We start from the raw sequence: 25,584 nt of genomic DNA, 5'->3' as shown, positions 1-25,584 counted from the left end.
AGCTTCATTTTCTACCACGGTTTCTTCTTGTTCCACTGTTGGGGTGGGAGTTGTCTCATGCTCCACAGTTTCTGACTCTTGCTCCTCCAGAACTGCGCCAGGGGCGGACTCCTGCTCCTCCACAGCTGCAGCGGGGGCTGCCTCCTGATCTTCCAGAACTGCGGCGGAAGAGGACTCCTGCTCCTCCAGAGCTGTGGCAGGGGCTGGTTCCTGCTCAGTGACCTCTTCTGCAGCAGCTTCCTCAATAGCTGCTTCCACAGCCTCTTCAATAGTTTCAGACTCTTTATCACCTTTTAAAGGAGGCGAGTAAAGATGACATGGCTCCAAGATCAGACAATTTATATACTCTAGGAGCACTCATAAGCACTTATGCAAAATGAAGAAATGATAAGCATACTAACATGTGCATGGAACTTGGATGGTTCTGTATACAGTATAGCTATATCGCAGGTGGGAAGGTGCACTTAAATATTTGGCCTTGCCATGATGCACTGAGCAGCTTGACTTGGTGTGAACAGTTTTGCCAGAGTCCCTTTAACTGATATTCTGCTCTACATACAGCCTTCAGGGTAATCTGGGGGGCGTTTTCCTGGCACATTTCCTATTTATTAGAGAATATTTACCAGATTTATCGGTCTACTGGACTGTAGCAGGACACGTGCTATCATGGAAACCACAGACGACAAATACTAAACGCATAGGGCTTTGTGCACATGGAGTGCGAGGCTTACCTTTAGCGTATACTCCTGCTGGAATCAAACGTATCCAAATGGCTCCATTTACCTTGTAGTAAATCGTTCTTTTGGCCTCAGTAATGCCATTGACAATATATTTTTACTGCATAAGGAAGCACTTCCCTATGTAGAGGCCTATTAAAAGTGTTACTTATTGGGGATTAGTAGTTGTTTCTTATATAATTGACTATTACAACTACACAGACTACACCATTCACTGAGGGTCTTATGTCACATTTTGGATCTAATGTTCAAAGCCGTTCTGGAAGGCAATTCAATGTGAATGTGCTATTATTTACTATATGTATTTTCTTATTTCACACATTACTTTTAGTGCTAATTTCCTGGCACTAGAATACGATTAAGTCATTTTATTCTTCATCACTATATAGAGGTCTCGTGGATCTTTGGCCAATTATTCTGCTCACATGACAGGCTCCAAAACTATAGTTGGTTTAATATTATTATTTGTACAACTTATATCCAATCAGAGTTACTTAAACTCTCTCTTTGGTAATGTTTTGGTTGTTTTAGGATCTTCCACCACAATGTCTGACACACTCCGGCAGTACTCTGGTGGGGATCTAATTGTGTACATGTCACTATGTTAACAACCCGAGGTGTGTGCAACATAATTGTGTCATTGTGCATATCTGCTGGGACAACACGGCAGATATAGCATAAATGAATATATGTACATGTTGGGAGACAAAAGTAAGCCAAGGCAGACAGCTCTGAATTATGGGTTGAAAATAAACATGCCTGATCCTTCCCTCCTCTTACATCAGTAGTCAATGAGTTGGGAGGTCACCACATTACATGGTTGGCCGGTCCAGCCAAAATCTATGGATTTATCCAACTTTAATAAAATGCCCTATAATGGTGTTCAAGAGAATGCCTCATCCTTAGAGAACCCATCATGTTGAAAAAGATATTGAATCTGCAGGAAGGGTGTTAGAGAGCATGAGGAGCTGATATTTGTTTGCATGTAAGTCCAGTGTGAGGGGTCTGACAGTCTTCCTTGTATGACTGTGCATGCTTAGAAAGATGTCAACCACTGAATAGGACTGTCCACTGGAACTCATATGCATACAAAGACCATGGATGTTAATAAAAGTAAGGGCATGTACCCACTGAGTATTTGGGGAGGTTTTTTTACCTCAGTATTTGTAGCCAAACCCAGAAGTAGAGCAATCCGAGGAAAAAGTTCAGAGAATTGATGCCAGTGTTTCTATTTTTTTTTTACCCACTCTGTTTTGGCTCACTAACACTAATGTAAAAAAATAAACTCAAACACTCAATGTGTGCACTTAGCCGTATACTGAATCTTTTGCAACAAATTCATAAATCATTCTGCTCAGGTTTTCTTCTCTATGCCATGCTGAGCACAAATCAAACTGCATGTACAACGTGACAGGTTTCCTTTTTTACCTCAAAATTAAAACTGCAGCACCAATAAAGGTCATGGGATTATGGAAAAAATATCAACAGACATGTAAACAATATGCCAAAATTGAGAACGAAATTTTCAAAACATCTATGAGTGCCACATTATGTACTCACTTACATGCCTTGGCAATCATCAAGATCCCTGCTGGCAGCTCCCTTTGCAATTGCTGACCAATGACATCCTAGATGTGATCAATGGGAGAAATGTCCATGGTATTACATTTAGGCCTGACATTGTTGTGTTGAAAAAGGTCTCTTGGGAGAAATGGCTTTACCTCTGGTTCCAAAACCACAGCTACTGTACGTAACGCCACCCTATACCATAATCCTGAAAGTAGTACTGGAGTGACAATCCCTCATGAAGGCCTCTTTATGGCGCTGCCAATGTGATCTTCAGATCATAGTCCTGGTATCACTGCGCTCAAGACAAAAGCTTGACTCATCGCAGAAGAAAATAGACCTCCACTCCAACCCCCATTGCCATCTTGCTCTGCACCATGATAGTCTTTAAGAGCGGTGATGTGAGGTCAGTGAAGGGGACTTTATGGGGGAACGTCACAGCAGTCCTACTCCCAGAATTATGGGGTGGAGTGGCATAATGTACTGCAGCTGAACTGCTAAGGATTTCCTTCTAGGTACTCTAACAGCTCGGAATTACATTGATTTGGCGATGAAACAAGTAGTATGGCAATTTCTCTAAAGTGTCCTAGCAGTCACTTTTCTATACGACAACCCCAAGCCGCATACTGTGAGCAGCCTGCACGGCCTAAACAGACTACCATGGCCTGCAGCTGCTCAGACGTCTTAGGCTATGTGCGCACTTTGCGTCGTCCTAGTTGCAGTTCAAGACGCATATTTTGGCCGAAATTGCTTTTGCCAAAGTTGCTTTTGACCATCAAAACGCGGTAAATACGCGTGCGTATTTACCGCGTTTTAGCTGCGTTTTTAGCGCTTTTTACTTGCCTAAAGTCAGATGCGTTTTGAACACAAAGACACAACAAAATAAAGTTTTAACATACAAACACTATCAAAAAAGGGGAAAAAAAAAGGAAAAGACAATTATTTAAATCATAACGAAAATAGTTATATTTAATGAAATTATAGCGGTTTTATAATATTTTTGCCAAAATTATCAATAATTAAATAATTTTCTTTATTTTAATTGTCGGACTGTGTGTGTGAAAGGGACATATTATTCCAATATTTTGAAGTCAGAAAAGCATGCGTTTTGGTAGTCAAATACGCATTGTTTCTGCAGCTAAAAAGCAGGAATTTTGATATTGGTTGCTTTTTGCTACTTGACTTCAATGTTAGCAAAACGCAGCCAAAATGGCAAAAACAATTGACATGCTGCTTCTTGGAATGCATGGTTTTTGCCACAAATTATGTTTGGAAACGCAAAGTGCGGACAAGAAATCCACAATTTCCATAGACTTTGCAGGAAAATCAAAACGCATGCCTTTTGGCATGAAAACGCTGCAGTTCAAAACGGACCTAAAAAGCACCTGAAACACAGGTGAAAACGGAAAGTGCGCACATAGCCTAACACATCAGAGGTTGGCAATTGCAAAAGACTCTGGCAGCAGTGGATCTTGACTTTTGTATACCCAAGCACATTCAGTGGGGTGGTATATTCCCGAGACAACCATTATTAACTAGTGATGGACGAACTCCTGTGATGCGTCCTGTTCTGCAGCCTGTGTCCCGGCCACTTCTGGGTCCAATCATTAACTTCCGGTGGTATTCACTGCACTGCTAGTCACTCGGCAGTCTTCGGCTGTTTTCGGCCGTGTTCACGGTGACATCAGGGTTCACCCGAGTCCATGAGCCATGGACTCGATTGAACTTTGACTGTCACTGTGAGCGTCTCGCATCGGTATCTCCCGACATGGCGTACACTCACCCGACAGGAGCGGGTCGGATTGTACTTCCATGCAGCTGAGTCGCTCCTGTCAGGAGAGCGTGCGCCGCGCTGGGTGATACCGATGTGACACTCACAGGAGCCATTCGCAAGTGGAATCATGCCCTCACTGTCAGCCTGCTTCTCGCCCTGTACAGAGTGATGAAGCAGGGCTGACATGGCTCTTCCTGTGGACTACGTTGGACTAAGGCTTTTTTTTACAATAAATATAGAGCCTCTAAATGTTTTTTTTTGCTTTATTTCTAATAAACAAAAATGTGTGTTGTGTTTTGTTTTTTTTTTTTTACTGTTTACTAGAAATTCATGGTGGCCATGTCTAATTTGGTAATTTGGCATGACACCATGAATTTTGGCCTTCGTACCAGCTGAGAATACAAAGCTGGTATTAACCCCTTTATTACCCAGCGTGCCATCGCTATCAGGGCCGCTTGACAAGCCGGGTAAAGCACCTGGAAATGGCGCTAAAAAAACAACGCGCCATTTCCAGGAGCGGCTGCGGAGAATCCCAGCCCACAGCTGCCTGGTTTTACCTGACTGGTGATCAAAATAAGGAGGGAGCCCATGCATTTTTTTTATATTATACATATATATATATATATATATATATATATATATATATATATATATATATATATATATATATATATATATATATATATATATATATATATATATATATATATATATATATATATAAATATAAAATTAAATAGGCTTCCCTGTATTTTGATTGCCAGCCAGATGGGGTGGCAGTCTGTAGCCATCGACTTTATCTGCGCTGAGAATCAAAAATACTGCGGAGCGCATAATTTTTTTTTTTTTAATGATTTATTTATTTTTACAGTACTGTGATGTCAGACAATCACATACCTGGCACAGAGATGTCATACCTCTCAGGAGCCTGCTCATTCTAACATCTACCTAAGCTTTATGGCTGTGTGCAGTTCGTGCCACATACGAATATATAAAGAGCTGCATTCAGGTTACTCCAACAGGCAATCCCAGATGCCCATTCTCTGTAGCTCATGGACTCGGGTGATCCCTGATGTCATCGCGAATACAACTGAAAACAGCCGAAGACTGCCGAGTGATTAGCAGTGCAGTGAATACCACCGGAAGTTAATGATTGGACCCAGAAGCAGCCAGGAGACAATGCCTGAGCGGGTCTGCAGGATGCGCCGTGGAAGCGGTAAGTATAATGACAATGTTTATTATTAACTATATTCTTTATTTTACAGTCCCCCCCCCACCCCATAACTGTAAAGTCCAGGTTCGGGGTTCGAACGCAAGTTCGCGTTATCTCAGAATCTGCACTTTACCATAGCTTGGGCGAGTCTCCCGAACATCACTGGGTTCACCCATCACTATTAGTAACCTCATTGATGCACACATAGACATGCTAAGTGCTTATATTTTTGTGCGTGGTGCTCATACATAATATTGACTAAATCGAGATGTTTTGAACATTTGGTTTCCATTTTTTCATCATTTACATATCTATCGATCCTGTGATTTCCATCACTCCATGACTTTTCCCTCGTAGTGCTGCAATTTCATTGCTGAAGAGTGTATAAAAGGGCTTTCAAAAGGAGATAAGAATAGTGATACATGTTATTTCAGTAAACGTTCTTCTGATTTTATCAGTCTCTTATTGTTTTATTCCTTCATCCTCCGATAAACAGTAAACCAGCGACCTGGAGTTTGACCATTTATTTTCAGTTTCATTTAGGCACTAAACCAATTCTCATTTTATTCTATAGACTGACATACAAAATTATTCCCTTATGTATAGAAAACCTCTTTACAAAGTATGTGTGCAGCTATATGTTAATACTGGGCCTCTTGCTAATCATGTACCCAGACAGACTATGATAGGCACATATTTCAGCAAAAATTGCGCTGGTGAAATTTTTAGTTTTTTATTAAAATCTCTTGCTATAGAATAAATGTATATAAAGTAAAATGCATATACCTAAGCAGAAGTGTTAGTTGTGCCCTCACAGACAGCCCCAATATGCTACATACTCCATTTTGCATAAGTGCATTAATATAATCGCAACTGCAAAGGGTGAACATTATACAGGTGAGAGACGGGGTGAAGAACAGCAGGTGAGAAGACAGCATTCTGGTTGTAACCCTTCAGTGAATGGTGTGAAACCGTTTGGCTATTCTAAACCATATAAGTGGGCAAACTTGGGCAGCCAACAGGGATGATTAGCAGCCTGCTCATCGGTATCATGCGATCAGTAGTGAATCAGACAAGATTAGGCATGCACAAGTGTCTAAGGGGTGCTTCACACACAGCGAGATCGCTGCCGAGATCGCTGCTGAGTCACGCTTTTTGTGACGCAGCAGTGACCTCATTAGCGATCTCGCTGTGTGTGACACTGAGCAGCGATCTGGCCCCTGCTGCGAGATCGCTGCTCGTTACACACAGCCCTGGTTCGTTTTCTTCAAAGCCGCTCTCCTGCTGTGACACACAGATCGCTGTGTGTGACAGCAAGAGAGCGACAAATGAAGCAAGCAGGGAGCAGGAGCCGGCGTCTGACAGCTGAGGTAAGCTGTATCCAAGATAAACATCGGGTAACCAAGGTGGTTACCCGATATTTACCTTAGTTACCAGCCTCTGCAGCTCTCACGCTGCCTGTGCTGCCGGCTCCGGCTCTCTGCACATGTAGCTGCTGTACACATCGGGTTAATTAACCCGATGTGTACTGTAGCTAGGAGAGCAAGGAGCCAGCGCTCAGTGTGCGCGGCTCCCTGCTCACACTGGTAACTAATGTAAACATCGGGTAACCATACCCGATGTTTACCTTAGTTACCAGTCTCCGCAGCTTCCAGACGGCGGCTCCGTGCAAGCGCAGCGTCGCTTGCACGTCGCTGCTGGCTGGGGGCTGTTCACTGGTCGCTGGTGAGATCTGCCTGTTTGACAGCTCACCAGCGACCATGTAGCGATGCAGCAGCGATCCTGACCAGGTCAGATCGCTGGTCGGATCGCTGCTGCATCGCTAAGTGTGAAGGTACCCTTAGAACAGAACTACATTGTATAGCATCTGTAAAAGGGGTGAGCTGGTAACCCTGGAACAATCGGGGTCATGTCACCATCGCTCTCAGGAGAAAAATCAAAATTTCAAAATTGGTTACCCTTTTTTTTTTTTTTGCTATTTCTAAGGCGTTATCTTGTCCCTTGTAACTTCTTTTAACCACTTTAGACTTTGTGTGCCACCAATTTTTTTTTTTTAAAAAAAAAAAAAAGGAAACCAGGGCACTGCAAAAACGAACAATAAGGCTATGTGCCCACGGGACAATGTACCCGCAGATTTTGCCACAGAAAACTTGAGGATTTATCTGTATTTTCTAGATAAATCTGCAGGTTTTAGCAAGTACAGACACTCCCCATGTTATCCTATGGGACATGGGGAGTGCTGTGTCCATGCTGCGATATGTACGGCTGCGGAATATGCTGCGGATGTCCCGCAGTCGCACGTAACTGCATGTCAAATATTCCTGCGGAAATATCTGCAGATGTCCAGCCTTTCCACTATGGAGATAGAGACTGGGACTTCCGCTGTAAGTCGCATGAATGTCCGCAGGTTTACCGCAGATATAAAGCTGGAATCCCGCAGCAATGGATAGCTGTGGATTCCGGGGAGCTGCTGCAGGAAACCTGCGGACATACCTGCAGATATATACGAGGGTATATTGTCCCGTGGGCACATAGCCTAAGACGCCAATGATTATGCTTCAGGGAAAACACAGCTGGAGTTTTCCTGAAGTGTCTTCTTCGTCAAAAACGGTGTGGGTATGCCGGGTTCTAATAGACACCGTGTGTACGTATCTGCGGGCCGGAATAACACGTCCTAAATTAACGGTCCGTATATGAACCGGATCTTCTAAGGCCAGAATTCCTGCAGCCAGTTTGGACACAGGGATCCGTACTCACACCATGAGGCCATTCTAAGTTAAAATAAGTGAAGAGACGTTGACATGTCTCGGTGATTTTGCACTGAATTCTCGGACCACAAAATAAGTCACGGACATGCACATATTGAGTATTTGCAGCAGAATGTTCTGCACTAAAAGCAGTGTTGTAAGGAAATCTGCTACATAAAATATGCACTTTTGTTTTTACATATTTTTTCCTTCATTTATTTCAATTTGTGAAAAACGCTGCAAAAAATTGACATGCTGCAGATTTGAATAGGAAAAAAAAAAAAAATTCATAGTGCAAGTCCGCATGGGAAAGAATAAAAAAAATCAGCATGTGGACGAGGTTTCAAAAATCTCATTCACTTTGCTGGTACTGTAAAGTGTAACTTTTCTTCCCTGTAAAAACGTTCAGAAAACGGCGACAAAAACGCAGTGTGTGTGAACAATCCCTTACATATAGCTTTTTTTTTCTCATCACAACATAGGCCATATAGTTTTCTCTAAGAATAAAATGGACTTTTATCCAACATGTGAACCTCGAATCCAAGGGAAAGTTAAAAGGGAACCAATCGCCAGGATTTTGTTATATGAAGTAAAGGCAGTGCCATACTGGCACTAGGATGCTGAATGCAGGCATGCTTTTTGTTGAAATATCGGATGCTTGGTTGCTGAAATATCTTTAATCAAAGTCGCAGAAATGCCCTGCACTTCTGATTGATGTGTTCAGCAGGGGCGGGCCTTCGTGGGTCGGGTCCTTGGTGTATAAAAAACAAAGGGGGCATGCCACAAAGTATGCAGGAGGAGAAGGAATATACACCGAGGACCGACCCACAAAGGCCAGGCCCCCATGCACACGTCAATCAAATGTGCAGTGCATTTCTGTAACTTTGATTAAAGATATTTCTGCTACCAAGCATCCATTCTTTCATTAACAGGTATGCCTGGACTCAGCATCTTAGTGCCAGTATGGCACTGCCTTTACTTCATATAGCAAAGTCCTGGAGGTAGGTTTCCTTTAAAATAAGGATGGAAAATGGAATAAAGTATTTAGAATATAGTTTTACACAACTTGATTCTTCATTAGAAAGAGCTTTTTGTAGCAATAATTTAATTTGATATTGAAGGTATAAAATTTACTAAATTTGTCCACATGACCAAAAATGATGTGACCTCCAGCTCTGTGGCCATTTTAAGTCATTGTAAATTTGTACAATATGGTGGAAGACCAAATAATGTACTGTCAACATAGAGCAAACTATGCCCCCACACGCTTTTAAAAAGAAGAATGGTTTATACAGAAACCTTTATTCATACGGCCTAAACCATGGGCGCCTGATTCAGAGCCTGGATGCATGATTCAGAGGAATGCTCTTCTCTGCAAAGCCCTGCTGGTGTTTCAGGGAAACAGTGGCAAGAGCCAACCGGGAGCTATCAAAAGAGACCCAAGTAGTCCGATGACATCCAAAGCCAGCTTCTCCTCACAATGCTCTGGTTGGTTGACAGTATTTTCCCTATTTTCACACATGGGAGAAACCAAACTGTCAAGGTGGCTGAGAGTGGTGTCAAACTAGTACCCAATCGGCTTTTCAGACTAAACTTTCTCGGAGGCAGGAAGAATAGCTTTTGGCTGACTTAGGACACGTTGAGTATTTGGTGAGATTATCACCCACTCCTGGTTTTGGCTACAAATACTGAGGGAAAAATCTCACCAAATACTGAACACGTGCACGTGGTCTAAAGGGGGCTTTACACGCTACGATATCGTTAAAGTTTTATCGTCGATGTCACATTGTTAGTGATGCACATTCGGCGTCATTAACAATATCGCAGCGTGTGACACTGACCAGCGACCTTAAGTGACCTCAAAAATGGTGAAAATCGTTCACCATGGAGAGGTCGTCCCAAACTCAAAAATCGGTAAGGGTTGTTTAGCGTTGTGGTTCATCGACCATGCGGCAGCACACATCGCTATGTGTGACACCGCATGAGCGAGGACCGTCTCCTTATGCCGCAATGCAGAAGGAAGAGGTGGGCGGGATGTTTACATCACGCTCAGCTCCGCCCCTCCGCTTTGATTGGCCGGCCGCTTAGTGACGTTGCGGTGGCGTCGCTGTGATGCCGAACGTCCCTCCCCCTTGAAGGAGGGATTGTTCGGCAGTCACAGCGACGATGCCGACCAGGTATGTGTGACGCTGCGTAGCGATAATGTTCGCTACGGCAGCGATCACAAACAATCGCATGTGCGACGGGGGCGGGTACTTACACGCTCGCTATCGCTAGAAATTGCTAGCGATATCGCTACCGTGTAAAGCCCCCTTTAGTGTGCAGCCAACAACTACGGTGTCACTGACCTCTTTAGCATGACCGGTTATACTGCTAAGAATGTTAATGCTAGGTGTGGTAGATAGAAGGAATGTCCACCATACATTTGGCCATGGAGTGAATATCACTGGACAGAAGTCATCTGATTTCAATTATATATGAACAACCCAATCATCTAGGAGTCAATCATTGCTACAAAACGCTCTCTTATCAAGAATATACACTATGATTTTGCTTCACACTTTTACTAAATCTAGAAAAGATCAAGGCTTGTGCATCAAGTAAGCCAAGCGAAGCAAACAGTTACGAACACACAAAGGCCACACTTTCCACGTTAGTTTTATTCTAGGAAATGTTTAGTCACCTCAAAAGAAACTACTAGCCAGAAACCCCCGACATAGAAAAATAAAGGACAATCAGTCAAAACGCAACATTCAGTGTGGTCTTTTTATTGGACAGTCATTTACACACAGATAATCAGAGCGGTCAGCCATAACCTAGTCAACGGACTTAACAGATTTCACAATTTGGTTTTTTAACAGAATCGTAACTGAATCCATCCCCTCATTCACCACGGGAGGTCTGCACATACAGTATTAAAACGAGATTAGGTCAAAATGAAAAGTCTAGGTGTGTTTAAAAATGGCTGGCGTGACTATAATCATCACTAGTTAGGCTGCACGGCAAGATGGACTGTCCCTTTTTTGCTCCTATAGCTTCAAGTTTGGGTAGATATCCCCATGGACTTTATTCTGGAAATTGTAAGAAGCAAAAGTGACAATTAGAGAAAAAAAGAAATTGACATGAGCCAAAAATAAAGGCTATGCTCATGCTATTTTTTTTTTTATTTTTTTTAAATACAGTGAAATTTTATATTCACAAACTAACCAGAATTAGCAGACACCACAAAAACTTCCATTCACGGTCACAGAGAGACAAGAGCACAACCCGCGCTCTGTTGTGAACAAGGAAAGTGGTAGATTCCTGGTGACATTTCCATAATGAATACTGAATGGACGTTAATATGAACATTTTGACATTTTAGACATCAGTGCTTCAAGATAGTCTATAAAGTGGAAAAAAGCGGCAAAACAATCCTTGTTCAGAAGAGAGACACGGTTTTCTTGCCATATATACTGCGTGGCCTGGGATATACCCACTGTATATAATGCTTACTATACAAATGACTAAACAAAAAAAAAATTTCATTAAATTTGTATGAAAATACACTGGTGCACCAGGCCGAGCAGTAAAATAGGCAAGAATTAGGAGTAGATAAAAAGGAAAAGCACATATAGGGAAGACAGACGTTAACATAAAAAACTACTTACTTTTGCTCTCTGAGGAGGAAAAAATAAAAACAGAATACAATTAACAAGCTTAATACTATGTTATTTCATATTACTATACTAATACTATATAATATATTAGTATTCATATCTATCTTGGTAAATGAAAATAGTAATGAATGTTACCAAGTACAACTATATTCATAGTAGGAAAAGAAAAAAAAATCCACTTTGCTGCCTTGGTAACTTTGAAAATGACTACCAATTGTAATATACATTCAGGTTTGTCTTTAAAGGGAACCTGTCACCAGTTTTATGGCCTATAAGCTGCGGCCACCACCACCAGGCTCTTATATGCAGCATTCTAACATCTGTATATAAAAGAGCCCAGGCCGCTGTGAGAACATAAAAAAAACACTTTATAATACTCACCCAACGGTCGTGCGGTGGGCCATATGGGTGTCTCAGTTCTTCGATGGCGGCGGCTCCTCTTTCGGCCATCTTCGTCCTCCTCCTTCTTTAGCCGCGGTGCATGACGCGTCCTACATCATACACACTCGCCGGCATTCAGGTCCTGAGCAGGCGCACTTTGATCTGCCCTGAGCAGGGCATACCAAAATATTGTAGTGCTCCTGTGCAGGACCGGCGAGTGTGTGTGATGTAGGACGCGTCATGCACACAGGCTTCAGAAAGAGGACAAAGATGGCCGAAAGAGGAGGCACCGGAGAACGGAGACACCCATATGGCCAACCGCACAACCGTTAGGTGAGTATTATAAAGTGTTTTTTATGTTGTCACAGCGGCCTGGGCTCTTATATACAGCATGTTAGAATGCTGTATATAAGAGCCCACTGGTGGTGGCCGCAGCTTATACGCCAAAAAAGTGGTGACAGGTTCCCTTTAAATTACTTTATCTGCCTCAAGAGATAATCGGATTGATTATGGTAAAGACACTCAGCTCAAACTCTGATCAGTGCCTCTGAGTGTCCGTCTATTGTGACCAGATGCTCCCATAGTAAATCACTCAGCCCTACGGATTGGATATCTGCGGCACGTCAATTTATGCTTCAAATATTGGTGCGTATTTCACATCTTGCTTACAATCCTCATTTTCACAATGATTTTGCTGTGGATTTCAGTAGTCATTTTCACTGTGGGAGGTCTACAGCAAAATTACAGATAGGAATGTACCCTAAAGGGTTTTCCCCACAAAGGACATTTATCTCCAACGAAATGGATAAGTGATAAATGACTAACTGCTGGGGGACCAAGAATCACTGGAATTGGAGAGGGGTGGGGGGGTGGGGTGGTGGGGGGGGGGGGGCCGCAAGTTTTTGCATGAATGCAATGAGTGGTGATGAGCAAGCACTACCATGCTCGGTACTTGCATCAAACAGGTCGGACGCTCTAACGGGCTCAGCTCAAGTATCGAGCATAATGACAGTCAATGGGAAACTTGAGCATTTTTACATATCTTCCGTAAAAATGCTCGAGTTCCCCGTTGACTTTCATTATGCTCGGTACTTGAGCAGAGCCCGTCTGAGCATCTTGCTATGAGCACCAAGCAACCGAGCATGGTAGTACTCGCTCATCATTAGTGAGAACTTGGAATAGAGCAGTGGTTGTTCAGTAAGGTTAAAGGGGCTAGTGATCAGTCAGGGTCCCAGGGGTTTTATCCTGTGGATAGTTAAGTGTCAGTTATGGGACATCCAATTTAAAGATGTTTTTCCACCATATACATTTATGGGATATCACGATAAGACACTAATGCATTCACTTGGTGTCTCTAGAGCAAAACTGAGCGTGGGTCATAGTGACACATCTAGAAGAACCCTTTAAATGAGCTTGGTGCTCTTATACAAAGAACTTTCTGAATCTATGTACCTGGTACCTCACAATCTGACAAGTGGGCATGTACCATAGGATTGTATTGATTGTAGACATCCCCAGTTTTATGCAAAGTGAATATTTAGCGACTTTACACTAAATCTCAGTTTTAAGTGAAAGTCAGTTTATTGCTGTTGAGAATATGGATAGCCCAAAATTATAGTTATCCGTAACTGGCCTAATAACGTTAGCCACGTACAGATTGTGCCACTTTATCATGAATGATTCATCTTACCATACTCCTCAAATGCAGGCTTCAGTTGTGTATTGATGTAATCATGGCGCTCATGGAATCGTGCTCTATCGCTGCTTAGGGTTCGGTAAGCCTGCAACGACAGGAGGAGATCAGGAGGGGCCTGGCAATTGATCAGCAAAGTATACAGTCCAAGTTTACTGTCTCCCCATAAGTCCTCAGGCAGCAGAAATACTGGAAACCAGGGACAACAATCTTTTGACCTTGGCTCCTCAGGAAATGAGTGTTTCTGACTGCAGGTTATTTATCCCAGCACAATCCTAACCACAGACAGCTGCTCCCTGCCCATAGGAAAGACGGCGGACCCTCGGCTAACTCTTATGTAGTCAGAGTGGATCTTACGCAAGATCTCGTCCTGGCAGATTTCCTAAAAAGAAAAACTACTGGGCCATAGAGTCTTAAAGCGATATTCTCATCATGAAAAATGGTTAAAATTGCAAAGTGTATGCTTTGGCGGTCAATAAAAATTCTCTCAGTTTTCAAAAACGGAGGGATTTTTTTTATTGTATTGTTTACTGCTCGTCACCTAGGTTACCGGCTACCTTCTGCAGTTTATCAGAGGAGGCTGGTTATTATAGTGAAGCCATGTCACTGGTCCAGACTGTCGATCAATCATGTTAGCACCACCCTGTGGGCAAACAGGAGGCTGGAGAGCGGTGCGCTCCTGAAGAAGGATGTTGAAAACAACACTACAAGCATTTTTAATACCATTTTCTTTGTTGTTTTTTTGTCACAGTAATAGGCTCTTTTATTTGCTTTTAAAAGTTCCACAAAGAACCATGTAGAAAAACCCCCACATCTATATAGCTGGGAGAAAGCCAAGTTTTGTATAAAAATATTGAGGACTTTAAAATTTCTCCACAAAAAAAATCCCCTGCATGTGGTGCAATGTATAATAGACTATAAACCCTTATCGACCACGGGCAGTAAAGTTACATCCTAGCGGTCATAGTGTTAATCCCCGGGCTGCAGGCGGGGATCCGCGCACGTCAGCTTATTTGTACAGCTGACATTGCTGCCTTGCAGGTACGAGTGGAATCGCTATCCACCCGTACCTGTTAACCCCTTAAATAGTGTTGTCAAGATGTGACAGCACCATATTAACGGCGATTGCTGTAGATCTGTATTCACAGGCTGATACCGGAAGTCACGTGACAAGATCACGTGGATCCGGTGATTGTCCTGGTAGCGCAGGGTCATGTAATGACTCCTGTAGCTCACATGACTAAAGTCCTGTAAGAAGTAGCCGAGTACTGTAGGTTACAGTGCCTACAAGTAGTATTCAACCCCCTGCAGATTTAGCAGGTTTAATAAGATGCAAATAAGTTAGAGCCTGCAAACTTCAAACAAGAGCAGGATTTATTCACAGATGCATACATCTTACAAACCAACAAGTTATGTTGCTCAGTTAAATTTTAATAAATTTTCAACATAAAAGTGTGGGTCAATTATTATTCAACCCCTAGGTTTAATATTTTGTGGAATAACCCTTGTTTGCAATTACAGCTAATAATCGTCTTTTATAAGACCTGATCAGGCCGGCACAGGTCTCTGGAGTTATCTTGGCCCACTCCTCCATGCAGATCTTCTCCAAGTTATCTAGGTTCTTTGGGTGTCTCATGTGGACTTTAATCTTGAGCTCCTTCCACAAGTTTTCAATTGGGTTAAGGTCAGGAGACTGACTAGGCCACTGCAACACCTTGATTTTTTCCCTCTTGAACCAGGCCTTGGTTTTCTTGGCTGTGTGCTTTGGGTCGTTGGGTCGTTGTCTTGTTGGAAGATGAAATGACGACCCATCTTAAGATCCTTGATGGAGGAGCGGAGGTTCTTGGCCAAAATCTCCAGGTAGGCCGTGCTATCCATCTTCCCATGGATGCGGACCAGATGGCCAGGCCCCTTGGCTGAGAAACAGCCCCACAGCATGATGCTGCCACCACCATGCTTGACTGTAGGGATGGTATTCTTGGGGTCGTATGCAGTGCCATCCAGTCTCCAAACGTCACGTGTGTGGTTGGCACCAAAGATCTCGATCTTGGTCTCATCAGACCAGAGAACCTTGAACCAGTCTGTCTCAGAGTCCTCCAAGTGATCATGAGCAAACTGTAGACGAGCCTTGACATGACGCTTTGAAAGTAAAGGTACCTTACAGGCTCGTCTGGAACGGAGACCATTGCGGTGGAGTACGTTACTTATGGTATTGACTGAAACCAATGTCCCCACTACCATGAGATCTTCCCGGAGCTCCTTCCTTGTTGTCCTTGGGTTAGCCTTGACTCTTCGGACAAGCCTGGCCTCGGCACGGGTGGAAACTTTCAAAGGCTGTCCAGGCCGTGGAAGGCTAACAGTAGTTCCATAAGCCTTCCACTTCCGGATGATGCTCCCAACAGTGGAGACAGGTAGGCCCAACTCCTTGGAAAGGGTTTTGTACCCCTTGCCAGCCTTGTGACCCTCCACGATCTTGTCTCTGATGGCCTTGGAATGCTCCTTTGTCTTTCCCATGTTCACCAAGTATGAGTGCTGTTCACAAGTTTGGGGAGGGTCTTAATTAGTCAGAAAAGGCTGGAAAAAGAGATAATTAATCCAAACATGTGAAGCTCATTGTTCTTTGTGCCTGAAATACTTCTTAATACTTTAGGGGAACCAAACAGAATTCTTGTGGTTTGAGGGGTTGAATAATAAATGACCCTCTGAATAAACTTTTCACAATTTAAAAAAAAAAAGAAATAACATTCTTTTTTGCTGCAGTGCATTTCACACTTCCAGGCTGATCTACAGTCCAAATGTCACAATGCCAAGTTAATTCCGAATGTGTAAACCTGCTAAATCTGCAGGGGGTTGAATACTACTTGTAGGCACTGTATAAGAGATGATCATTTCTCCCGGTCTGAGCGGTGCTGCTCTAATCAGGAGACATGAATGAGCAATCAAGGCTGCTGTACCCCTAGGGTACTACTAAAATAAAATTAAACAAAAAAAAAAAATAAGTTCAAATTACCCCCCCTTCCGCCCCATTGAAAATTAAACAAAAAAAAAAATACACACACATTTGGTATCGCCGCGTTCAAAAATGCCCGATCAAAATATAAAATCAATTAATTAATCTGATCGGTAAATGGCGTAGCAGCAAAAAAATTCCAAATGCCAAAATTATGTTTTTTGGTTGCTGCATATTTTGCGCAAAATGCAATAACAGATGATCAAAACATAGCATCAGCGCAAAAATGGTACCGTTAAAAAAGGTCAGCCCGAGGCGCAAAAAATAAGCCATTAGAGAGCCATAAATCCCGAAAAACGAGAGCGCTACGGGTTGCGAAAAATGGCGCAAAACGTACAATACTTTTTTTGGACAAACCGATTTTTTTTTAACCCTTTAGATAAAAGTAAACCTATTCATGTTTGGTGTCTACGGACTCGCACCGACTTCAGCCATCACAGCAACACATCAGTTTTACCATATAGTAAATGTGGTGAATAAAATATCCCAAAAACAATAGTGCAATTGCACTTTTTTTTTTGCAATTTTTCCCGAATTTGGAATTTTTGTTGCCATTTGCCAGTACACTATAAGGTAAAACTCATAGTTTCATTTAAAAGTACAACTTGTTGCGCAAAAAACAAGCCCTCACATGACCAGATTGATGGAAAAATAAAAAAAGTATCTCGAAAAAATGGCAAAAAAACCAAAAACGTATGGATCCATCCAACAGTATGGATTGGGACTAAGAGCACACAGCTCGAAACGCGTACCATCTGCAATCTGATTCCCCCTTGTGGGATTTTATATTTTGGATGTGATATGCATCATCCTTTTAACGAATGTGAATAAAATCTAGTTTTATATATCGGGACGTGGATGCTGGATTTCCTTGGTTCTGTAATGGTGGCACAACGACAACCACTCAGTTGCGCCACAGTCTGCCACAGTCTGCCACAGTCTGCCACAGTCTGCCACAGTCTGCCACAGTCTGCCACAGTCTGCCACAGTCTGCCACAGTGTCACAACAGGCCGGACTGCTCTACCAACGTGCACTGAACAGTCAGTAATCGATTATTCAGTGCACAGAGGCGGCCATTTTTCTCGGCAGCATAACTCCTGTTTACACATAATGTGCTGCAGAGAATTATCTTCTGTGCAAAACAAAATTATTTCACCATATAAATCAGCATTTTGATAGGCAGCCTGTTCACACTATCTGAAAATCATTAATGACAGTCGATAGTTGAGCAGTGTAAGGCTATGTGCGCACGTGTGCGTAATTAATGCAGTTACGCTGCGCTTTGTAGCGCAGCGTAACTGCATGCGTCCTGCGTCCCCTGCACAATCTATGGAGATTGTGCAGGAGACGTGCACACGTGGCGTCTTAGAGCGCAGCGCTTCGGCTGCTGCCCGAAGCGCGCGTTCTAAGAAGTGACATGTCACTTCCGTGCGCTCTGCATGCAGCCCCCGCTCTGTCTATGGCAGGAGCAGCATGCAGAGCGCACATTCTCTGCCGGCACCATGCGTTTCAGAACGGAGCTTTTCAGCTGCGCTCTGAAGCGCACCTTTTAGGTGCAGTGCAGAGCGCACACGTGCGCACATAGCCTAAATCCACCTTTTCTACAGGGTCACAGACTACAGAGGTTCCCTTATCTCAATGCAATCTTGTGATACTCGATGTCTAAGTGTGCCGCCATAAAGGATGTGAAGGAAAGTTTTGCTTAGGACAATTTGTAAAGCTAAAACGGACCAGATGCAACACATCGGTATTGTGTGGAAACCTGCATGTGAGCATCCGATACTTACATAAAATCCACCCCCAGCCAGAGCAACGCCAACAAGCAGGTAATATGGCAGAGCTTCTCCAGAAGATCCGGGCACACTGCTGGACATCTGACGGGCAGACGCTATGGAAAGAAGAAGGGTACAATAACTACTGAACATAATCCCGGCTTTATATCCATCTCTATAGCAGAGGTAGACACCGACACCTGAGAGGAGACGTCTCGCCCCGCACAAAGAGCTGAATGCTCATCTAACAATGACACTTATACCTAGACGTTCTGCAACCGGAAACCCCATTTGTCTATAAAGCCTCAAGAACTAATCCGATTTCACATACATGGAGGGTTTCTATACTATTGTAGACTAGACACGTATGGAATTTGTCACAAGAAAAATACATTAAAAAATTGGGCATTCTCTAAACAGGTATTTTTCGATGGAAACATCGAATCGTACATCACCTCATGGAGGAATCACGTGGTGGGGTGAAGGCTGCCTACGAGTCCGTAATACACACGTGGAGGGTCTTTATGCTATCAGAGAGACAGTAAGGACGGCTTTCCAGTGTGCAGTAACCATAGGGCTCTGTGCACACGTTGCGTACTAGCCCTGCAGAAATTTCTGCAGCGATCTGAAGAGCACATGTGGGCTTCAAATCGCTGCAGAAAATGTCCGTAGAAAAAAAAAAAAAGCCGATTCCATGCGCTCTGCCTGCAGCTCCTGCCATAGACCGAGCAGGAGCTGCCGGCAAAGCGCACGGAAGAAGTGACATGTCACTTCTTAGAACGCAGCGCTTCGGGCAGCAGCCGAAGCGCTGCGCTCTAAGACGCCATGTGCGCACGGCCCCTGCACAATCTCCATAGACTGTGCAGGGGACACAGGATGCATGCAGTTACGCTGCGCTACAAAGCGCAGCGTAACTGCATGAGTTACGCACACGTGCACACATAGCCTAAGGCTCTGTGCACACGTTGCTTTTTCCATGTTTTTTTTTCATGAGTTTTTCCTTGCAGATTCTAATCAATACTGCAAGTAAAAAATCATCCCAGCAAAGTCTATGAGAATCCTGAAATGCTGTGCACACATTGCTTTTTTCCTTGCAGATTTTGTTGCAGAAAAAAAAAAGTAGCAGCATGTCAATTCTGTTTTTTTTCTGCATTTTCCCTATTTCAATAGATAAAAAAGCATGAAAAGCAGCATTTTAAAAAAAGCGCTTTTTCAGCAGTTTTTTTCCTGCAAAAATTTTTTTGTGCAGAAAAAAATCTGCTCTGTGTGCAAATAGCCTTAAAGGGAATCTGTCACCAGGTTTTTGCTCCCCATTTGAGAACAGCATAATGTAGAGACAGAGACCCTTATTCCAGCGGTGTGTCACTTACTGAGCTATTTGCTGTCATTTTGATAAAATCAATGTTTTCTCTGCTGCAGATCTAGCAGTTATACACAGCTCATGAATATGCTGGACTATCAGACAGCACACCAAGTAGTCCTCTAATGATAATCTACTGCTAATTAAACAGTGATGTTATCAAAGCTACACTAAGCAGCCCAGTAAGTGACACATCGCCGGAATCAGGATTAGAGATGAGAGAACGCAAGGTTCGGTGTTCTTACCAAACACAGACTTCACAAAAAAAAAAAAATAGTGCACACGACCCGTGCGAGCATCACTGTGCTGTGGTACGCTTGGTGCTCAGCTTTCTGTGTTTGAGTGGCTTGTACTGGGTTTAACAACAGCGTAATCAGATGAAGTGTGCACCAAATAAAAAAAATAAGTGAATAAATAAATGTGAAAAACCATGCCCAATTAGTCCCAAACTGAACTTTATCTAAAGTCAAGAAAAAGCAAAATATCCAGCGGATCCAGGCAGTTTTTTTCTTAAAACACCTCTTTTATTGCATTACATTAAGATTTCCATGAAATGGCATCCAGCAGATAAAGGTCTTCTGGGCCGTAGAGCGTATGGAGGGGGTGAAAGGAGAAAGGTCCATCAGTCCCAAATAGCAAAGGCAAAGACTACTACTTTTAAAAACCCATGATAGTTGGGGGCCATGAGATCAAACACTGCCAACTGCATTTCCACCCATGAAAGTCTGTGAGAGTGATGCAGCCACTGACTGGCTGCAGGGCTCACAAGACATAATGTCAATTGAGCCTTTGAAGACCCATCGGCGATGTAGCTGGAACAGCAACAGAGGGGAGTATATAGGTATTTATTCTACGTGGGGTAATATTGTCATTGAAAAGAGGTTGCCCAAGTACCGTAGTGGACAATCCCTTTAAGTTGTTATATGATGAACATGGTTTTGGTTAAAGATTACTTTATCATACCTGACCTTAATAACAAGTTAAGGTATGGGCATAAAGGAGCCATCCATCTCATTTAGTAGGTACCTTAATGTTACAAATCTGCAGCCTGGCTATTCTTTAATTACCAATAGAGGTTTGGTGCAATGAGCTGTTTGTGCATCAGGGCAGGACTGTGGGGAGGGTCTTCATCTCTGCCATGGCCCCTCAGCTGCCTCTGGTCTAAGTATCTTCATGCGGTTTAAAATTCTGCGCCGGCGCCATACTTAGCCGTGGGTAGCGCTTAAACAGATCGATCTGGTTGCTGGCTTCAGGAAAATAACGGTGTTGTCGGCGCATGAGCACATTAACCTCCCGGGAGGCTTCATGAAAATGGTGCCGTGGCAGCTCATGGGCATATTAAGATCTTGGTTTGTCATTGAGCAGAGATCCCAATCTGTGCATGTGCCATCATGGCACCATTTTGCTGTCGCCTGCAACAAGGCGGATCTGCGCAAGTGCCACCCACAGTTAAAGGGAACCTGTCACCAGATTATTCCCTAGTAAACTAAAAGAATCCCCTTCTGCAGCTCCTGGGCCGCATTCTATGAAGATGCACCTTGGCCGTGATTCCCCTTCCAGACCCCAAAAATAACTTTATAAAACTTGGCCCTTAGGTATGCTAATTACCTGTGTTGGCCAGATAGGCAGACTCATTTTCTGCTCCTTTATCCCCCTCCTGCCACTGTTCGCCGTCCTCCTGTCTTGATTGACAGGATGACACCCTCCGTCATCATCCTCGTCGCATTTTCAAATCTCGCACCTGTGCAGTTAGGTCTGCTCGCGCAGACGCAGTTTGCTCTGCCATATTGCGGGCAGAGCTGAAAACATAGCTGCCCTCGCTTGCGCCGGTGAGGTAAATGCACAGGCGCGAGATAATGGGCGGGTACGAGCATGGCGCTGGTGAGGTCATGCACAGGGGCGTCCTCACCAGCGCCAACTTCTAATGGTGATTAAAGAATAGCAGGCTGCGGATTTCTACAGTGAAGATACCAATCGTATTATATCAGCAGAACAGACAGACCTTTAGATTATCATGCCTGATCCTGATGACAGGTTCTCTTTAAATCCTTTGTTTACTCCAAATTTATCCTAATGGGGTGTTTAGGTGGGAGCACGTGTCTCATCAGTTTTGGTTGTCTGCTCACAGGGTATGTACAGTCACCCCCGATATCTGCCATAGGAGATGGGAGGTCCCAATGCACATAAGACCGGCAGCAGATCTTATGCATATATGACCGATTCATTATACAGCGCTGCTCCCTGCACAGCAGCATTTGACAGCACATTCAGATGTATCGTCTTATAGGAAACAGCAGGCTGCTGTGCAACATCACTCACACAACACTTACAAGATGGGACGTCAGCTCGTGTTTGGAGAAGGCGCACAACCGAGTGTGCAGGGTGAAGAATGAATGGCTTCCTAGCCTAACAAGGTCACCGACAGATGGCTGAGCCGAGAAACAGGGTCACAGCTCACAAAGCCTCAATTAGCGCCAATAAGTCGTTAATATTCGGCCTCATTCAGACACCCACGAGTCACAAATGGTGTTTTGTTTTTTTTTACACGGACACAAACCTATTATAATCTATGTCGCTGTCCACAAGTGTTTTTGTGGATCGTGTATCTGCATTAAAAAATCCAAATAATTACAGAGACAATCAGATTAGCACAATAATGAAGCTCGGACCATATTTTGCATGAATGAGGCCTAAGAGCACCCTTATAAAAGACCTCTGACAAGTCATTACTGAAGAAATTAAACACTGCAGCGCCTTTTCTTGAGGTATTTGCTTTATTCCTACTTGAACTCTAGGAATAAATTGACAACTGGGCGTCACCAATATATCCACCTAAGGGGCGTGTCCCTGCACAGCATTGTACGGCCAGCTCTCATTGGACAGGTCAGACTGTAGGCAAACATTGTATATTCAGACATTTCAAGGAGGAAGATGAGGAATAGCACAAGACAGAACGGGAGGAGAATATGCTCCGGTATCGTTCTTATTTAGGGAGAATGCAAGGAATTACTACATCAAACATGTGCGGAGATGACAGATCGGTAAATGTACCCCCACATCCCAGTATAACCACACCGCTATGCAGGACCCCCACACAGATTAGGCCTCATCTCTAGCCATTCATTTCTAATACTTTGCAACATTTAAAGCCCAATATCAAACACAACCCACTACGGTATGTTATCATCTGCTCTGTGATCACGAGACTATACACACTGTACAGTGCAGGGCACCAGCACACGGGTACCGTCCATGCCAGAGCAGGCCACGAGGTGGAAATTCAATCACTTCACTAGTCAGCAACCAAGAGACGCAGAGCAGGGGCAGAGCAGGGGCAGAGCAGGGGCAGAGCAGGGGCAGAGCAGGGGCAGAGCAGGCGCAGAGCAGGCGCAGAGCAGGCGCAGAGCAGGCGGACATCACTACATGGCAGAATATGCACATCATACAGCGGATAATAAGTAACCAGAATAACAAAAGCTGCTGCACTCACTGCTAAGGTTACTTCCTCTATAGGCAGGAAGAGCGCACAACACCAGCATACTCACTACTGCAGGCCACCATTACTGCCATGTGACCTTCAGGCCTCCTCAGGCCATACACTGCCTATAGGGACCGTGACAATGTGTACTGGGCTGGATCCTGGATATGGCGGTCATGGTATACAGTCACCCCTGAGGTGGATCACTAATCATCAAACCTATAAAGGGTTGTGGTATATACATCAGTCACCCCTGAGATGGATCACTAATCATACTGCCTATAAGGGGTGGTGGTATATCATCCCTGAGGTGGATCACTAATCATCCTACCTACAGGGGGGGGTCGTGGTATATACACCAGTCACCCCTGAGGTGGATCACTAAGCATCCTACATACAAGGGGTCGTGGTATATACACCAGTCACCCCTGAGGTGGATCACTAAGCATCCTACATACAAGGGGTCGTGGTATATGCACCAGTCACCCCTGAGGTGGATCACTAAGCATCCTACCTACAAGGGGTCGTGGTATATATACCAGTCACCCCTGAGGTGGATCACTAAGCATCCTACCTACAAGGGGTCGTGGTATATATACCAGTCACCCCTGAGGTGGATCACTAAGCATCCTACCTACAAGGGGTCGTGGTATATACACCAGTCACCCCTGAGGTGAATCATTAATCATCCTACCTACAGGGGGTCGTGGTATATACACCAGTCACCCCTGAGGTGGATCACTAATCATCCTACCTACAGGGGGTCGTGGTATATACACCAGTCACCCCTGAGGTGAATCATTAATCATCCTACCTACAGGGGGTCGTGGTATATACACCAGTCACCCCTGAGGTGGATCACTAATCATCCTACCTACAGGGGGTCGTGGTATATACACCAGTCACCCCTGAGGTGAATCATTAATCATCCTACCTACAAGGGGTCGTGGTATATACACCAGTCACCCCTGAGGTGAATCATTAATCATCCTACCTACAGGGGGTCGTGGTATATACACCAGTCACCCCTGAGGTGGATCACTAATCATCCTACCTACAGGGGGTCGTGGTATATACACCAGTCACCCCTGAGGTGAATCATTAATCATCCTACCTACAGGGGGTCGTGGTATATACACCAGTCACCCCTGAGGTGAATCATTAATCATCCTACCTACAGGGGGTCGTGGTATATGCACCAGTCACCCCTGAGGTGGATCACTAAGTATCCTACGTACAGCGAGGTCGTGGTATATACACCATCAGCCATTCTGTGGACAACTAATCACCTTACTTATAATGAGATCAGGAAATCAGCAATCACTGAGCATCCTCCTGCACAGCCCCCAGTGACCTCTACATGAGCACACACCAGGGCTCAGCACCACCTCCACCATTGCAGGCACAGCTGCTGCACATTCCAGTAGATTCCAATGACCAAGTGAGTAAGAGCGCCAGCCATGACAGCACGTACAAAGCAGGACGTGCCTGCAGCATACTGATAGTAACATGCTGCCGGTGACCTTACAAGACACAATGGCGACTACCATGATCCCAGAACAGGACGCCACGATGGGGGCATGTAACAGGGCTCACCAGTGCGGAGAAGAGCGGAGGCGCCCCGCTGTGTCAGGGGGGCCAGCTTCTGCCAGGCGTTCCGGCACAGATGCATAGTGGACACTACGATACGATCTTCCCGGCGAGGACGACTGAGTGCGGAGAATGACAAAGTGGGAGGAGCCTGAACTGGCAAGGGCAGGTGACGTAACGGGGCGTGGTCTTCACGTCACTCCCCTCCTCAGGTGCCAAAACGGGAGAGACTTGTGATTGTGCGCATGCGCATTATACCAGAGCCTTATTGGGCGGGAGAAGCGCTGCCTGTGAGCGCTAACGTGCCGCGTCACCGGCACTACACAGAACTGTACATAGAAATGTCACTGACTACTGCCCCTAGAGCACCAGGGGTGAGTGCACCGACATATAGACCCAGGGGCTGTGATCCTCACTATCCCGACTGCACACATTGGGATGATGACCTCCCCCCAAAAAAGAGGCCACTTTTTCAAAATGAAGATATCAGCATTTTCTTAAAAAAAATATCCTCACCTATCCTCCAAATCTATTTGTGTAGTTTTTGGTGCAGAAACACATAAAACCCAACAACCATCCGCTGCCGGCTGAGGCCTATAGGAC

The 25,584-nt window shown here is 44.2% G+C and overlaps 1 protein-coding gene across 1 annotated transcript; it reads right to left on the bottom strand.

Moving 5' to 3' along the window:
- Positions 1-13,732: 13,732 nt before the first annotated feature.
- MGARP (mitochondria localized glutamic acid rich protein) lies at positions 13,733-25,146 on the bottom strand. Its single transcript, XM_075335938.1, has 3 exons — positions 24,988-25,146; positions 18,569-18,669; positions 13,733-13,858 (listed from the first exon to the last, which is right to left on the bottom strand). Exons 1-3 carry the CDS (start codon positions 25,061-25,063, stop codon positions 13,748-13,750), a joined length of 288 nt encoding a protein of 95 aa, XP_075192053.1. The 5' UTR covers positions 25,064-25,146; the 3' UTR covers positions 13,733-13,747.
- Between the last annotated feature and the right edge of the window lie 438 nt (positions 25,147-25,584).

Source organism: Anomaloglossus baeobatrachus, chromosome 1 (genome assembly GCF_048569485.1).
Source record: "Anomaloglossus baeobatrachus isolate aAnoBae1 chromosome 1, aAnoBae1.hap1, whole genome shotgun sequence".
NCBI lineage: Eukaryota > Metazoa > Chordata > Amphibia > Anura > Aromobatidae > Anomaloglossus > Anomaloglossus baeobatrachus.
The sequence above is the reverse complement of the archived record's forward strand: the minus strand, read 5'-3'. Positions and strand labels throughout refer to the sequence as shown.

Bases quoted from the DNA above. Each gene is read 5' to 3' on its own strand.
- MGARP (XM_075335938.1), bottom strand. From the start codon at position 25,063: ATGCATCTGTGCCGGAACGCCTGGCAGAAGCTGGCCCCCCTGACACAG. The intron at 18,670-24,987 runs GTGAGCCCTGTT...TTCTTTCCATAG, and splicing joins CTCCGCTCTTCTCCGCACTG to CGTCTGCCCGTCAGATGTCC. The intron at 13,859-18,568 runs GTAAGTATCGGA...CTGTCGTTGCAG, and splicing joins TGGCTGGGGGTGGATTTTAT to GCTTACCGAACCCTAAGCAG.